The sequence below is a fragment of the Bos mutus genome, chromosome X (assembly GCF_027580195.1).
Source record: "Bos mutus isolate GX-2022 chromosome X, NWIPB_WYAK_1.1, whole genome shotgun sequence".
NCBI lineage: Eukaryota > Metazoa > Chordata > Mammalia > Artiodactyla > Bovidae > Bos > Bos mutus.
This window is the reverse complement of record NC_091646.1, coordinates 91,733,231-91,750,896: the sequence shown is the minus strand read 5'-3', so window position 1 is coordinate 91,750,896 and position 17,666 is coordinate 91,733,231. Positions and strand designations below refer to the sequence as shown.

The 17,666-nt window shown below is 47.4% G+C and overlaps 1 protein-coding gene across 14 annotated transcripts in view; it reads right to left on the bottom strand.

Moving 5' to 3' along the window:
• Positions 1-4,474: 4,474 nt before the first annotated feature.
• Positions 4,475-17,666, bottom strand: part of BCOR (BCL6 corepressor) — a 119,752-nt gene continuing 106,560 nt past the window's right edge. For 7 of the 14 annotated variants that reach the window (XM_070366422.1, XM_070366417.1, XM_070366419.1 and 4 more), the window contains 8 exons: positions 17,049-17,374; positions 16,492-16,746; positions 11,752-11,918; positions 10,503-10,648; positions 10,021-10,122; positions 9,664-9,820; positions 8,183-8,470; positions 4,475-5,396 (listed from right to left, as the gene is read on the bottom strand). In XM_070366422.1, coding sequence (XP_070222523.1) covers positions 5,333-5,396; positions 8,183-8,470; positions 9,664-9,820; positions 10,021-10,122; positions 10,503-10,648; positions 11,752-11,918; positions 16,492-16,746; positions 17,049-17,374 — 1,505 coding nt within the window. In that variant the 3' untranslated portion in view covers positions 4,475-5,332. Of the gene's footprint in view, positions 5,397-7,304; positions 8,471-9,663; positions 9,821-10,020; positions 10,123-10,502; positions 10,649-11,751; positions 11,919-16,491; positions 16,747-17,048; positions 17,375-17,666 lie in introns of those variants that run through there. The other 7 variants (XM_070366424.1, XM_070366428.1, XM_070366426.1 and 4 more) reach the window with 4 other exon arrangements.

Genomic DNA, 17,666 nt, shown 5'->3' with positions numbered 1-17,666 from the left:
GTGGTAAAAAATCCACCAGCTAATGCAGGAGACATGGTTTCGATTCATGACCCAGGAATATCCCATATGTCGTGAAAAAACTAAGCCCATGCGCCACAACTACTGAGCCTGTGCTCTAGAGCCAGGGAGCCGCAACCACTGAGCCCACGTGCTGCAACTAAGGAAGCCTGCATGCCCTGGAGCCTGTGCTCGGCGACAAAAGAAGCCACTGCAATGAGAAGCTCCCGCACCACAATTAGAGAGTAGCCCCCAACTTGCTGTAAGTAGAGAAAAGTCCACGTGGCAATGAAGACCCAGCACAGCCAAAAGTAATAAATAAAAAAATGCCAGTCGAGATGTTATACCTTAACAAAAAAAGATTTTTATATCGGTAACACATTGAAATGGTAATACTTTGGATACATTGAGTTAAAATTAAAAAAAATTTTTTTTTTCCCCCACTTTAAAAAATGTACCTGCTAGGGAATTCCCTGGCTGTCCAGTGGTTAGGACTCATGTTTTCACTGCCAAGGTCCTGGATTCAATCCCTGGTTGGGGAACTGACAGCCTGCAAGTGGTGCAGCATGGGCAAAAAAAAAAAAAAAAACCATCTAGTGAAGAACTAAAGAGCCTCTTGATGAAAGTGAAAGAGGAGAGTGAAAAAGTTGGCTTAAAGCTCAACATTCAGAAAACTAAGATCATGGCATCTGGTCCCATCACTTCATGGCAAATAGATGGGGAAACAGTGGAAACAGTGGCAGACTTTATTTTTGGGGGCTCCAAAATCACTGCAGATGGTGATTGCAGCCATGAAATTAAAAGACATTTACTCCTTGGAAGGAAAGTTATGACCAACCTAGACAGTATATTAAAAAGCAGACATTACTTTGCCAACAAAGGTCCATCTAGTCAAGGCTATGGTTTTTCCAGTAGTCATGTATGGATGTGAGAGTTGGACTATAAAGAAAGCTGAGCACCGAAGAATTGATGCTTTTGAACTGTGGTGTTGGAGAAGACTCTTGGGAGTCCCTTGGACTGCAAGGAGATCCAACCAGTCCATCCTAAAGGAGATCAGTCCTGGGTGTTCATTGGAAGGACTGATGTTGAAGCTGAAACTCCAATACTTTGGCCACCTGATGCGAAGAGCTGACTCATTTGAAAAGACCCTGATGCTTGGAAAGATTGCAGGTGGGAGGAGAAGGGGACGACAGAGGATGAGATGGTTGGATGGCATCACCGACTCAATGGACATGAGTTTGGGTGGACTCCGGGAGTTGGTGATGGACAGGGAGGCGGTTCATGGGGTCGCAGAGTTGGACACGGCTGAGTGACTAAACTTAACTGAACTGACAAAAAAGAAATAACCCAAAACACCTCTAAAAAAATGTAGGTACTAGAATATTTTAAATTACACATTTGACTCACATTGTATTTCTAGTGGGCAATGCTGCTCTGGAGGCTCATCCATTTCAGGTTCAATTTTTTGGTATGACTACTTCATAGGAAGTGAAGTGTTTTCTATCAGGAGGCTCAGAATTCCTGGTTGTTCCTTTTTGTGTTTTCTTTCTATTTTTGGTAATGTTGGCATTTATGACTGGTCATTGCCTAGATCTATTTCATTAAGGGTTGTAAAATGGTAACACCTTATATTGGCTGTAATACTATTATAAAGCAAAATATTTCATGGAGGAAAGGCAGAGAAATGCTTCATTTTTTCCCTTTTGCCAGTTTTGAAATAATGAGGTTTTCCCTAACATTCCTCCAAAGAGATCAATGAGTTTGTTTTTTTATATACCATTATGAACTCATGGATTTGAACATATTTAATGTGTACAGTATTCTCACCTAATCAATGAGGGATACATTCCAGGACCCCTCAGTGGATGGCCTGAAATTAGATTTAATGACCCAGTTGGACAAAAGGGCAGGTAGCATATACAGCATGGAAAAGCTGGACAAAGGGATATGTCCTGGGCAGAACTGAGCAAAATTTTATCATGCTACTCAGGACAGTGTACAATTTAGAACTTATGAATTGTTTCTGGGATTTTCCATTGAATATTTTTGGACCAAGGCTGACCATGGGTGACTGAAACCTCAGAAAGTGAAAACTGCAGATTGGGGGGTAGGATGGAGGGGAACTACTCTGTATTTGTTGCAGTTACCCTCATCGATGCTAAAAGTGGCCTGTATTTATAGGGGCTTCTCCAAGTTGGCTACTGAATCTCTGACACAGCCCCACCAGCTTATATTGTGTATATGTCCATATTCCCTGCCAACTCTCATTGTAATCAACCATTTCTCAAAGGAACCTCAATTCTCTTTAGTGGGAAAAGGTATTTAGCATCCAGTCTGAGAGTTGTTCGGAGAAGGCAATGGTACCCCACTCCAGTACTCTTGCCTGGAAAATCCCATGGACGGAGGAGCCTGGTGGGCTGCAGTCCATGAGGTCGCTGAGTTGGACATGACTGAGCGACTTCACTTTGACTTTTCACTTTCATGCATTGGAGAAGGAAATGGGAACCCACTTCGGTGTGTTTTTTTTTTTTTAATTTTTATTGTTTTGGCATGTGAGATCTTAGTTCCCTGACTGGGGACTGAACCTGTGCCCACTGCGTTAGGAGCACCAAGTTTTAACCACCTGACTACCGGGGAAGTCCCCACTCCAGTGTTCTTGCCTGGAGAATCCCAGGGACGGTGGAGCCTGGTGGGCTGCCATCTACGGGATCGCACAAGAGTTGGACACGACTGAAGTGACTTAGCAGCAGCAGCAGCTGAAGTTGTTTAGTCACTAAATTGTGTCTGATTCTTTTACGACCCCATGGACTGGGTCCCTCAGTTCATGGGATTTTCCAGGTAAGAATACTGGAGTGTGCTGCCGTTTCCTTCTCTAGGGGATCTTCCTGACCCAGGGATCAGATCTGTGACTCCTGCATTAGCAGGCGGATTCTTTACCACTGAGCCAATGGGAAGCCCAATTCACGATCAGGACTACCGGATTTCTTTTCTTTAGTTTTTGGCTGTGCCACACGGCTTGCAAGATCTTAGTTCCTCGACCAGGGATTGAACGCATGCCTTCAGCAGTGAAAGCACTAACCACTGGATTGCCAGGGAATTCCCAAGGGAATTTTTCTTTTTCTTTAACCTTACCCATCCTATATTTGCATTTCTTTTCTCCCATGCAGAAAACCGCATTTCTCAACCATGTCAAATAACTTCTTTGCTTCATCTCACAACACAAACAGGATAGTCTCAGCATCACAATGCAGACACTATCAGCAAGGACAGGATTAGTGAAAATATACTAATTTATTATTTATTTAAGAGTTTCTGCACTCCTCTGTCCTTAGGGCAAGGGATTATATAGGCACTTTTTTCTGTTTTAAAGTCACTTGAAATAGTTCCTTTCTGTGTGGTTAACTTCCAACTGGATGGTTAGGGTTTGTTTGTTTTTTGACATTGCTTTTGGTTTACAAATATGTAAACTCTCAAGTCGAATCGATATTGCAAGAATATTCAGAGGAGTGAAGCTTCCACCCCTTTCCCTGGCAGCTTGTTCTTTACCCAGAGGTAACCATTTCTAAAGCAAATTAGGAGGCGGGCTCTCAATTCCCTTAGTATTACAGTGCGGATGCATCACTATTACTTCAAACAGGGACTGGCTGATGGGCACTTGGGTGTTTTCAGCCTATTGCTGTTATACTATTGGGCCAACTTGACAAGGAAGATGTCCAAGGGCACACCTATGGTAAGCATATTAAGATGAGATTTGGTGGGAGTAGGACAAAAAAGTAATTTCCCATCACTTCATGGGAAATAGATGGGGAAACAGTGGAAACAGTGGCAGACTTTATCTTTTTGGGCTCCAAAATCACTGCAGATGGGGACTGCAGCCATGAAATTAAGACACTTACTCCTTGGAAGAAAAGTTATGACCAACATAGATAGCATTACTTTGCCAACAAAGGTCCGTCTAGTCAAGGCTATGGTTTTTCCTGTGGTCATGTATGGATGTGAGCGTTGGACTGTGAAGAAGGCTGAGCGCCAAAGAACTGATGCTTTTGAACTGTGGTGTTGGATAAGACTCTTGAGAGTCCCTTGGACTGCAAGGAGATCCAACCAGTCCATTCTAAAGGAGATCAGCCCTGGGTGTTCTTTGGAAGGAATGATGCTAAAGCTGAAACTCCAGTACTTTGGCCACCTCATGTGAAGAGTTGACTCATTGGAAAAGACTCTGATGCTGGGAGGGATTGGGGGCAGGAGGAGAAGGGGACGACAGAGGTTGAGATGGCTGGATGGCATCACTGACTGGATGGACGTGAGTCTGAGTGAACTCCGGGAGATGGTGATGGACAGGGAGGCCTGGCGTGCTGTGATTCATGGGGTCGCAAAGAGTCGAACACGAATGAGCAACTGAACTGAACTGAGGAGAAAAACTCAAAAGAACGGTGGTTTCAACAAAATTGTTTATTTTTCTCGAACATAAAAGGTAGGCAGAGCAGGGCAGCACAGGGCAGGGCTGATGTGATGGTTCCGGACACTAGGTCCTAAGGGGCCCCAGGCTCCTTAAGCACACTGAATGCTCGACTTCCATGCTTCATGGTCCAGGGTGGCTGCTGTGGCAGTAGCTGTCACCACCACATTGTAGCCAGATCATAGGACAGGACGAAGAGCATGCCCTCAATCTTTACACCTTCAGAAGAACCTTCAGAATTCTATTCTATTCAGAGAATAGAACACTTCTATTCTCCACCTGTGCTATGAGGGATTCTGTGCCTGGGAGCCTGCTACGGCTAGTATGATCTCACTTGCACTGTTGTCTTCCCTACGGAAAGCTACTCTGCACCCAGTGGGATGTCGTCTCTACTGGTGTTCCCTCTGCTCCCCTGGAGAGGGGCAGGGCGCACCCACACCTACGGCACCTCCTCTTAACCGCTGGGGAGCTCCCTGACATCCAAACTTTTCTAGGCCACGGACAGCTCATTTCTACCTAGAATCAGTCAGTTCTTTAGCTGTTCTTCATCCACGGTTTCAAACACCTGATGTTTCTTACAGTAAGTGTTCTAACTTACCAATGGCTCCTCCACTGCATGAACCATACCTTAAATGTCTCCTAAACCAAGCCCATAACCTCCCCTGCACCCCTTAAACCTATGGCTCCCACCTATTTTCTTAATAGAATGACCTTCATCCAGGAGAACCTCAGTTGGTCGCCAGCCCACCCTTTAACTCCAGCCCAAACGCAAATACAAAGAGCCAAATACCTTGGAGTTGTTATTCTTTGCTTTAATTTGGGCTCCTGGGGGCCCCTCGTTGCCTGTAATTCAGGCTCACCAGTCCTCTGTCATTTCAATCATTTCTGCAGGTCTCTTTTGCTTTGTGTGTGACCACTTCCACCTGCTGTCTGAGACGACTTCCTAAAAAACAAAAGTTCAGCAAAACTGTTAACAGGTTTTAACTTTTCGGGTGGGGAACGGGAGAAAGGGTTTGGTTTGGGATGACAAGAACCTCTATTTCTGAAACGTTGAGATTCTTTTTTTTTAAAAAACAATCAAAGTGTATTTTTTCTGATCAAAAAAATAAATAATAGCACCCCTTTGGTGGCTCAGTGCAAAAGAATCCACTGGCCAATGCAGAAGACATGGGTTTGATCCCTGGGTCGGGTAGATCCCACATGCAACTAAGTAAGTCTGTGCGCCACAACTATTGAGCCTATGCTCTAGAGCTCAGGAGCTGAGAACACTGAGCTCACACACCACAACTACTGAAGCCCGCATTCTGTAGAGCCCATGCTCTGCAACGAGAGGCACCGAAGAAGCCCACACATTGCAATAAAGAGTAGTCCCTGCTCGTTGCAACTAGAGAAAGCCCACGCAGCAAGACCCAGCACAGCCAAAAATGAATTTTAAAATATGTATTTTTAAAACTAATAAATAAAGTGGATAAATCGAGAACACTGTTCTCTGATTTCCTTGTCTTCAAGATACATCCCAAACTTCATTTGGTACTCACCAACAATGGGCTCCTGATGTGAAGAACCAACTCATTGAAAAAGACCCTGATGCTGGGAAAGACTGAAGGTGGGAGGAGGAGAAGGGGGCAACAGAGGATGAGAAGGTTGGATGGCATCACCGACACAATGGACATGACTTTGAGTAAGCTCCAGGAGTTGGTGATGGACAGGGAAGCCTGGTGTGCTGCAGTCCATGGGGTCGAAGAGTCGGACACGACGGAGCGACTGAACAATGGGCTCTCATCTCACATCTGACAGTACTGCATTTCCCTGTTCCCACAAACGGCTCTTTCCCCACCTGCCAGGTCACAGAGCTTACAGGACCCTTCCCCTCCATACATTAAGACCCCACTCAAGTACATCATCTCCATGGCCCCTTCCATCTGCTCTGCCTAGGTGTTCTCAGAGTTCACTATAAGACTGAAAACCACTAAGCATTCTGATCACAAACGGATTTGATACAAGGAATCTTTGGGAGGGCTGGAGGAATGTGTCAAGGATGACACCAGAACCACTGGATTTAAGAACAGTCTATTGAGGTTGTCATCCAGGCATTACCACAATCACTACTGCATCCCATTACTCACAAAGCTAAAGACCCACTGTTGAAAGGCTGCAATCACTCCAACTGTCCAACATGTCTCCTTAACCTTATCAGCAGCCTGTAGAGCAGGAAGACACCTCTCCCTCACTCTGCCTTCCAAACCTAACCACGATTCAGAATTCTAGCTGCAAGGGAGTCTAGTAATATTCAGGTTTCTAGCCTCTGCAATGAAGAAAGGAATTAAAAGATGCAGGACGGAAACTGAGTGCCAACTGATAGTACCCAACAGGAATACTGCTGTAAGAGCGAGCAGGAGAATAGCAGAGTGGTCATAACTACAAGCCTTGACTATTGGGCCAAGCAGGTTTGGACTTGATGCTAAAATGTAACGGAAAAACATGAGGTCTGGAGGGAAAAGTGACATAATAAAAGTCCCGTTTCTGAAAAAATACTCCTAAAGATTAAGGGTTAGCCACGATGAAGCTTCTGTGGTCCATCAAGGTCAAAGGCAACGTAAAAGTTTTCTAGGCCATCAGAGATCAGGTAGGATCTGAGAACCATCAAAATATATGTCTATGAATTGAGCAATCGGGATAGAACTTCAAATTGTCTTCTGAGTCTCACTTCCCTGAAATCTTCTAGTCTGTTTCAGTTCATAGAGACTATAAACTGTCCTAAAGTTATCTATAGGGAACAGACCATCAACAACACTTAAAAAAAAACCTGCCAACAGTAATGCTTTAGGAAAATACATAGGACACAAGGTACTTCAATTTTCTCCTTTCCTCAACAGGTTTATTGCCTTTTAAGAAAATTTTTGTAAAATATAAATACAAAGGCAGAGAATTTACTTACAAAGTTAAAACACAGGTTTCATACATAAACACACACTTCAGAAAATTTTAGTTTTATGTACAATTTCAAGCAACCTCAACATATTATGTTAGTTTTCAATATTTTACAGGGTACAGAAAAAAATAGCTCAAAGTCTTCTTTAAATAAGAGCATAAAATGTTTAAACATATAAACAATCCGGTTTGATGCGTGAAAACTAATTTCACAGCTTTTAAATTAGGATATAAAAGTTTCATACAATTAGTTGTTGTGTGTGGATATGGTTTGAATGTATATTACATACTACTGGATCACATCCAATAGCATTGACCTGGCCCGAGCAGGTACACTGTAAACAAAACATAAAGTTACAATATCGCCAAGTGCCTTCCCCGAATACAACCCCCCAAACCAACCACACGGTTCTGACCACACTCTCAACAGTTACAGCCTTTGTCATGGGAGCTTTACATGAAATTATGTCAAAGTGTGGAGCTCCTTTTCCTTGTTTTTTTTTTTCTCCTTAAAAAAGAAAAGAAACAAATGTTCTGAGTAAAAACAAACATATCCCAAAGCATGTGTGCACTGAAAAGTAAAGAAACATTTTTAACAACGTCATAAAAACTGACTTAAAAGTTTAAAAAGAAAAAACCTTATTTCTGAGTCCTTCCGACTGGAGTCATGTCTCTTATATAAAGAAGAGAGATTTTCTATGTAATAGTGTCCCTTCTTTACAGAAACCGTCGTATTATGACACATATGCACAAGGTAACACTATGCCACACTGTCCACGGCGGGCCCTGCGAGCTCACCAGTGGTCGTCCGGGCCCGTGTCGCTGGGGTGGAGCCACTCCATGGATGAGCCCAGCAGAGTCTGAAGCTCGTTCGTGAACTCCACCAGATCTAAGAGCTCCTTGCTTTCAGGATTAAAGGCTTCTAGGTCTTTGGAGCATGAGAATAAGAGGCTAGCTGACACTTGCCGGTAGAACTCAGCCTCCGCAATGGTGACAATTTCCACGTTTGGGAAATTGCAGCGAAATATGCGGGAGGACATTTTCAATTTCTTGAGCACGTCTGAAAGCAATAGCCAGTTCCGAGGCCTGCACCAGAGAAAGGACAGTGGTTTGAGTTTTTGGCAAAATTAAAAGCTCTCCCAACTATGAACTGCCAGTCTCCCAGTGGTATAACAAGGGCCAGTTACTTCTGCTTTGATTACTTCGCTCACTCCAGTTTTCACTAAGATCTACTTCTAGCGGCGAACTCTGGACCCATCTGCATGTATTAAGAGATGGTCTAGGACGGATCAGCCAATTTAGACCTAAGTGGGAGCAGCACCCATGAATGAGCCTCGTCACAGGCCGCCCTGGCACCTCTAGAACTGATGGACACATCCCAGGCAAAGGTTTGGTCCCTCAGCTCCAGCCACAACTCAGGTCACCCTGTCCAAGTGAGTCTCTGCCCACCCATCCCCCCCGGTTCTAGTCACAAGGGAAAACTAGTCTGTTAGTGAACCCAAGGCAAATGGCAAACACCTCTGTGATCTTTCCTCTCTTCCGACCCTCATGGAGAGAGCATGAGAAAGAGGCAAGGTTGCCTGTCTTTCCTTGCCTTTCCCCACACCTCCAACCTGCCCCTCAATGTTGCTGGGAGTGAGGCTTTCTCGAAGGAAGGGGATACAACCTTTCCCTGCTGTCCCTTGCCACGCTTCATGAGCTCTATTCCTAAGAGACCGTCAGCACGAGGACAGACGGACAGACACATTCCCAGGCTCATAGTCCAAGGAGGATGCTACTCCTTAAGCAGGGGCCAACACATGGCAGAGCAATGTCTCCTGGCGTGCTCACTCTGGAGGGCTGGGCACAGGGGCGCAGTGGCCTGACTAATGGGGCAAAACTCCATCTGACCCAGTCCGAGGATACAGAAGATCCCAGGTGCCACATAGGCTTTACCTAATCTTACACAAGGAGAGGCTACATCAGTGGACCTTGTGTGCCTTGGAAGGCCCCTACAGTGGTTCTTTGTGGGGGCTCCCAAGGAGGATCCTTTCCCCAAGACTGTAGTGACTGAAACTACAGTGAGCAATTCCAGCCACTGGCTCTTGTGTCCTTTGGGCTGTGGGGTGTATTACGATGAGGGCAGTTTGCTGGGATCCCCCACCCCAACCCACCCCTTTCCTGGCAAAATTCTACTGCAGTGTGTGAAGTTGGTGGACACTTGGTGAGGAATTCACTCACCCCCCCCGACCCCCCGACCCTCATCTGCTGCTTCTCAGTCTCACGCTGGGCATGCTCACCCTTGAGCAACGGACACTTGGACATTATAACACGGCAAGAGGGGGCTTTCTGAGAACTCGAATTCAAACATGTCGCTGCAGGTGTCATTATCATCGTCCTCATCCTCTGGTCCAGGGGGGTTTGCTAAAACGTCATAACCACTTTCATCATCTGGTTCTAAGGGAGGGCAAACGAGAGAGAGAGGTGGGGATCAGTTAAGCCAGAGCAAGATTCCAGCTGTTCTCCAAACAGAAAGTCTTTCCCAAGCCAGCCCTGCTCATGGCACCCGCCCCAAGCCTTCATCCACACTAGAGAGAAAAGTTCTCTTAACTCCTGCACGTCCTTTCCACCCAACTGAAATGAATAAGGCTGCTCACCACACACAGAGCTGCCATAGAAATCCCAAGAGACATTGCTGTTGCTACTGCTGTTGGGGCTGCTGTCATCATCATCGCGACCCTGCAGGTCGTTTAAATAATCTGGAGAGAGAGAGGGAAACAAGGTTAACACCTGCTGGCTAGAGGCAAATGCTGGTGGAGGTCGGGAGAATCTCACGCTGGGGCTGGCAGGTTTATCTCCAGACAAGTCCCTCTGCGCACTCCTCCAGGTATCTAATTGTAAGCTGCATATGCATCTACCTGCCTTCCCGAGTGATAGTCCGTCTCACTGCCCCTGCCTGCCAAACAAAAGCTAGGCCTGGCCAGCTCAGAATTCCCCAGCCATCCCATGCAACATTCAAGTATGTATCTGTTTGACAGACTAATGTTACGCCAACTTTCCCAGTAAGTGTAAAACGAGGTGGGGGGAGCCTGGCCCATCTAGATGCCTGAACCAGACCATTTCGTGATCTCTGTCATACCTGTTAAGAACTTTTCCATAAGTTCGCTGTGGGTCATTTTCATGATGGTTCTACCTGAGTACGTCGCCAGGGTGGGGTCAGCACCATAGGAGAGGAGCAAGCGGACAATTTCCAAGTGATCGTTCTCGACGGCATCGTGGAGAGGCCTAAGAGAGGCACGGGGGATTGATTATACCTGTGGACATGATGTTCACCTCTAACGACACAAAGGCAAAATGGACTGTGTGTGGTCAAGCTGCTGTTTCACCAAGGAGGGGAGTGTACAGTCACTGCCATTCCACACGGGGAAAGTGAGGCACTGTGACTGGCCCACTGTCAAATGATGAATCACTCTATTATTATTTCTACACTTAACCCTTTATAGGACAGATGAAGAGACTATCTCAGGCCTAATTCTCAAATGCAAATCTCTCTTAATCCACTTAGCCTAAGGAGGAACTCAGGCCATGATGAAAACTTTCCCAATGAACTTAAATAGTGACAGACTGTAAGAAGATAACTTATGGGGGGGGGAAACCCCAACATCATGGAAGCCAACATGACAAGCAATTATTTATACCATTAAAAAAAAAAAAGATTGCCATTTCTAAAAGAAACTAGGGGTAAAGTAGAACCTCTCCTGAAACCAACTTGGAGATCAATGATCAACCCTCTGGCTCAGAAGCAGTCGGCAGGCAGGGTGAGTTCTCCGGAGAGTCCAGAGTCCTTTCTGTGTCTATTGGGATTGGAAACACAACCCACAGTCCCATCTGGAAAGAATGCTTTTTGGAAACCATGAACCACCAAATACATTTCAGTTTTGCTCATTTTATGACTGTCAGGAAAGCCCTAGTGCCCCGCCTCCTGGTAGCATCCCAGGCACAACCCAGAAGATGCTTGGGCTGACTCAGACCTGGGACTCTGGCCAATAAACCAAGGTCAAGGAAAGAGTAGGGGGCCGGGGGTGTGGGTGACCACAGCAGATCCTCTGAAGCCACTGGCCCCGGCCCTGTCTGTACTCCAGGGACTTTCAACGCACGTGTACTTTAAATATGGTGATTGAACAGATGCTGGTAAAGAGTCTGGGGTCATAAAAGGCAACACCCCTGATTATCCATGCAGGTGCAACATTTCCAGGGATTTCTGTCCATGAGAGCATCACTAAGTTTTAAAATTCTATGTAAATTTGCCAGAAAGATGTCTGATTCCATCAGTGTGCTTACATGGTGCTCACACTCCATCTTTCCTCCTGGGGTTCCCCACCACTTACCTGGTCCCATCCTGGGCACTGCAGTTGACATCAGCGCCATATTCAAGGAGATGTCGTACAATATTGAGCCATCCCCTTGCACAAGCTTCATGCAGGGCACAGTAACCCGCGTTGTCTCGATGGTTCACATCACAAATCTTATTCTCCAGGCAGTACAAGACCACTTCCTGTGGGAAGAAAGTAGGGGATGCCATCAGACCACCACACAGTGAACCTTCCAAGGGTGGCCTTTCCATAGCTTGGCAGTGCCCACTTTCAAAAGCATACATCCTTGGATCTAACAGCTCACTGAAGTGCGGTGGGCGTCCTGGTGAGGGGGCAAAAACTTGTGGGAAGGGCTTGGAAATGCAGATAGTGTTGTCTAGGGCTCTGCTGCTCCAGTGGCCTGGCCCAGGGTAAGCTGCCCCTGAACTTCTCCCAAGCTTCCACAGGGCTGCTGAGAGGATCTGGTATGGCCCATACAGAGATGCCACGGCTGCTAACATCTTAGATGACACAAGGCCAAGTATAGACCATTCTCCCTTGACAGGTCCGTTCTGTCGGTGGCAATAGTTGACAACACATGTTTAAGCATTGATGACTGATGCTTAAAGAGAGCGGAAATCCGCTGAAGAACATCCCTCAGGTTAGAGAAGGAGGGACAGACACCCAGGTCAGCCACATCCTCACGCCCCCAGTGAAGACCCCAAATCAGAACCTGGGCCTCAAATGCTATTTGTATGTTCAATAGAATCAAACAGAAGCTTTCTCTATCCATCCTCAAGGAATGACACAAAATGCTCCAAATAACCCCGCCCTCTATTATGCCTCATTCCACCCCACAAACTACACATTTCAAGAAGCAAATAAAACGACTCTATCCTTCCCCCTTCCCCGAAGGAGTTCTGTGTCAAGAGTATGCGTTAGAATCACTGTTATTAATCTTACTTCTTCGGTGTGTTAAAATATTAATATGAACTGCTCCCAGTTAGCAGAGTGATAATTTATTCAATGTTTTATTACCTTGATTAAGAAAGTTTTCAAACACATCGAAAGCATTTTGCCACCAGAAAACATGTTATACTTGTTTTCTTCCAAGTCATGCCCAGCAGAGAGCTGTCAGGTTCTGAGAGCCAGGGGTAGGCGGAGTGTGCAGGCAGCCCAATGCTCAGTCCACTTGGTAAAGGGGGACGGGACGGGGTCAGAGCAGACCTTGTGACAACTCTTAAGTAACTCATCTGTGTAACCTAGAACAGGGTCCATTGTCAGGACCTTCAGAGGACATGCCAATCAAAGGTGACCACTCACTTGTGAGTGAACTTGCAAGTTCCATTTGTTTAGTCCATGAACCTAATGGGCCATGCTGGTAAACCTGGCCATCGGTGAGGTCAATGTGGCAGCTCCCTTCTAAAACAAGGGGAGGAAGGGAAAAGGCACGCCCATGAAGGTGTTTCTTCGTTCAGATCCCAACCTGCCAGAAAGCCCACAATCCTCTGGGCTCCCGGGCCACCTATCCTGAGCCCTGGTATCCAGGATACTGCATGAAGCTGCTGCTCCCTTAGCAGGCCCTCAGTAGCCAGACTCAAGTGGACGGCCGCAAGCTAATGGAGCTGTGTGCCCCAGTCAGGGAGAGGCCCCGTCACGTGGCTCCAGATCAGGTCTGAACGCCACCAACTGTTGTGTACAGATCAGTTTACCCCAGGTCCTGGCGGCCTGCCTGGGTCCTACCAGCACGGGGTTTATTTACTCTGACAATCATGGCCTTCACCTGGAAACCTTCATTGCTACCAGGGCCAATTCAAGGGGACCTAGAAATGAAAGGCCATCAAAGCTGACAGGTAAGTCAAATCTCTGTTCCTGGAGGACATCAGCAAAGGTAGCAGGAGCCCCACGGCCCAGTCTGACCTAACTCAATCATGTTGATGCTGCTATTTACACTGCTTCTCGTTGCCCCAGATAAGGACATCTTCCGTCATCCCACGGGAACCCAGGAGATGTCAGGAAAGGAAGATAGTACTATCCTCATTGAACACTTAAGAGAAATTGAGGCCCAGAGAAATTAAACCCCAAGTTCAATTAACATGAAGTACTAGACCTATAATTCAAATCTTTAGTATCTGGTTGGCTGGCAAGATTCAAAAGGCCCAAGGGATGCAATCTATCCATGATGAGCATCCCCCAGGCCATCTCTATTGGGGTCAGTGGGCTAACCACACTCTCCTAGCTGGGAGGGAGTTGGTCTCTAAACGGATGGCAACCACCGTTACCAACAGAGAGAAAGGTGACGAGGTCAGGCAAGTCTGTCTGCCCAACACATCTCTTGGTTTATTTTCTCTGCTAGAAATGGGAGTGTTTGAAGGGCAGCCCACCCATTTCCAAACAAAATCCAACTGTTTTTGTTGGACAACTCTCTGTTAAGCGGCTATAAGCTGAACGCCATTAACCGCAAAATGTAACCATAAAGGCCATAAACCCGACATTGTTAATTAATTAAATGCCTCATTAACTTTTTTAAAAACATGATTTATTCAATTCATAGAAAATTTAACCATTACCACTAAGCGCACACGCATGGGGTTGCACGTTGGCATTTTAGCTTAAGAAGCAGAAGCCTTTTTCTGGAGAGGGAAAGGTTTGAGGTCTCTGGCCACGCAAGTAATCTTTTGCAAGCAGATCTGAAGCCAGAGCATGTTTCTAAACTTCCAGAACCAGATCATTTTGACATAAAGCTCAGATTGCCTTTACTGCACATGGTATAAGCAGAAAATCACCAACAATGAATGGTGAAGACAGAACTTCAGGAAAACCCTCCCCAAGTGCATTCAAAGCACACCTTTATTTGGTTAAGTAAACTATCTTTCAATGTTAAAAGGTTTAAATCGTCAAATCTCCCAACTGGGCCATCACCCCAACATTTAACATTCTGCCTAGAGAAATCCCAGGAAGTTGGATAAAAAAGTTGAAAGCATTCATCTACAAGTCACAATGATCAGTATCAAAACTGGTGATAATCAGTGTATAACCTACATGTTGAAATGTATATTTGAAGAAAACCAAGTCTGACCACAAACATCCCCATGGCCTCCTGTGTACAATCGAAGGCCAGGTAGGCTAAAAAACGTATGGATCAAGTGCCCCTCGGTCCAGACCTCAGAGTCACCAAACCAAAATGGAAACTTTCTTAAAGGACCAACAAGGGTCTCTTGAAGTCTCTGGTCCCAACGGGAGACTGGTGGGAATGATGCCAAGTAGGCTCCCTACCCTACCCCCATACCAGGAGTATATGCTCTCAACCACAACTAGTACTGAGCAAACACTTGGCACATGGGGCCCAGCTTAGGGCTGTGTACAACAGCCACTCTGTCCTCCTAGGTGCTGTTCTCTGCTCTTGGGAAAACCACTTGGGTGCTCCTTGGACTTCATCTTAAAGTAACTGCGTGAACCACCAGAAAGCTCTCTCTAGCTAATGGAGAGGTCTCCAAAGACATGTAGATATAACAGCAGCACATTCAAGCCTTGCACTAAGCATAGGTGCTTCCAACTTCCCACCCACAGTCATGCCTTGGGGGGCTGAGTGGGCACATCTCCAAGGGCTTAGGGCATTATGGACAAGGGGACGGGTTCCACAGAGCTGGCTGGGGGTGTAGGAGCTGGAGGTGGGGGAGCCAGGGTTCCTGGCCCGCATGGGTCCTGCCACCCCAATGCTAGTCCACACCTCCACGTGCTTGGCCTGCTGAGCCGCATTTTACTGTGACCATTCAACTCCCAGAGAGCTGATGCCAGCTTGAAAAAATGCCTCTGCCCTGTGGGCTATTACATCACAATTGCAGCTGACAAGTGCGGTGGGGGAGGCGCACAGGGCAGAAGGAGTCATCTATCTCACAGAGGTTCTAAACTGTAAAAAGGGCAATTCCAATGTGAGCCAGTCTTGGTGAGGAGCGTGGGCTGTGGAGCCAGACTGTAGATTGCCAGTATCAGTTAACCCCTCTGAGGCTCAGTCTCCTCATCTGGAAGTGGGCTAGTCCTAGCTACTGCCACGTGAAGATGCCTCCCTTACAAGGGTGAAGGGAGTTACTGTGGATCACACAAGCTTAGAAAGATATCAGTTACCTTTCTATCTATATTGCTCTGGCAGTAGAGGCCATGGTTGTCATCAGCTGTGCCAGGTTTGGGTTGGGATACAGCGGTGTGGACCAGGAGTCCTGGTTAAGGACCAAACCTCCTTTACCATCAGCCCTGGGCTCCAGTACCCTCTCTCAAAGAGACCCCTCAGGTCTGCCCCATCACCACCCCTACTCTGCACAGACATTTCCGCTGTTACCCCACGGGTGGGGGGGGGGGGCGGGCATCACTCTGCCTCCAAAAAGGGCAGCAGCCAAAAGTAGAGTTAATAACTTCTCTACCCCTTGCTAATCAGAATCCAAAAGGGCTCATTAAAATTCCCCTAGTCGCCAAGCCCTGGGTTAGGTCAGATTTTATATCAGAGATAAGTGAGCCAGACTGGAAGATGCCGAAGCAGCCTACCTGCCTGAACACGAAGCAAACATCAGAGAGGCCTTTCTTTTCACACCGCGACTGAACAAGCCACCAAAGAGCCAGCAGCGTGAGCGGGGGCTAACGCAAACATCCCATTGGAACACCCAGCCCAGCCCCCAACGTGGAGGAGAGTTGGGCTCTGAGGTTCCACCCTCCGCCCCCGCCAATGGGGCCCCCACCCCCGGAGCGGCAGCCGGTATCCAGCACACCCACGAGGATGCTCACCTCGTAGCCCAGCCGGGCAGCCCGCTGCAGGAGCGTCTCGCCTGCATTCTTATTGACAATAAGCCTCCGCGCTTCTGGTGGCATCGGGCGGGACTGGGTGGCCTCCGGCGGAGAGCTTGAGCAGGGCAGCTGTGACGTCTGCGAAACTGGTAGCAGTGGTTGCAAACGGTCCAGCGGCTTCTGGTCTTGCTTGGCCGGTGACAGATCATAGTCAGAACTGGGCTCGGGCCGCTTTCGGAATCTCCGGACGGTCACCTACCAAGAAAGCGGGCAGCGCACACATTGTGGGATGTCCTTCCGCCATAGCGCTTTCCCCCCTCCTCTTTTGTGTGGGGGTGTGTGTGTGTGGGGGGGGTGGGGCGCGCGGGGAGAAGGGGTTGTGTTTCTACTAGCCGGAAACTTTAGCACCACCCAGGATACAGGCCCCCTAGGACAGGGCAGTGACATTTTGGGGGAGGGTGTTCAGGAAAAGGAAACCTTTGTCCCCGGAAGCGGAGAAGCGGGCAGGCAGGATGCACTGGCACGACACAGGGGGGAGTGCCGGGGGCAAGAGGTACCTTGCCATCGGCATTCTCCACGTAGTAGTCCCCTGGCAGCGGCAAGCTCCGCCTGGGCTCCTGCGGGATCAAATGCTTGGTTTTGCACAGTCGCTTCCCGGATGGTTTCTCGCTGTTGTCGGGGTATCTCTGCAGCAGGGAGGCAGCCTGGCAATCCTCCTCTTCGTCCGTGCACAGCACATCTGTCTTCTGGCTTTCTTTAATTTTCTGCTGTTTGGCAGGCAGCCTCGAGCCTGCCGTACAGCTTGGCTGACTCTGCTTTCTGCCGGTTAAATTGGTGGATGAAAAGCTCCTCATGGGCGGAGAGCCGGAGAACACAGGCAAACCTAAATCCGGAGGGGGGGGGCAGGCGGGCGGGAGGCAGGGGGTGGGGAGAGAAAAAGCAGGCGTTACACAGTTGTAGCCGGTGCGGAAAGAAAAGCCCATTGTTATCACTGATCACTGGAGCGGCTTCAGTTTTTAAAGATATACCAATTATGTTTTCAAAGCATTAATATTTTAATTATCCCACATTCAAACGCCAAATGGCAAGTTGTTTCAAAGCGCCTGGACAGGGGTGCAGAAGCCAGCCCTTCCCGCTCTCCAGCCCCCACCCATAGGGGGCCTTGGGTACTTGGG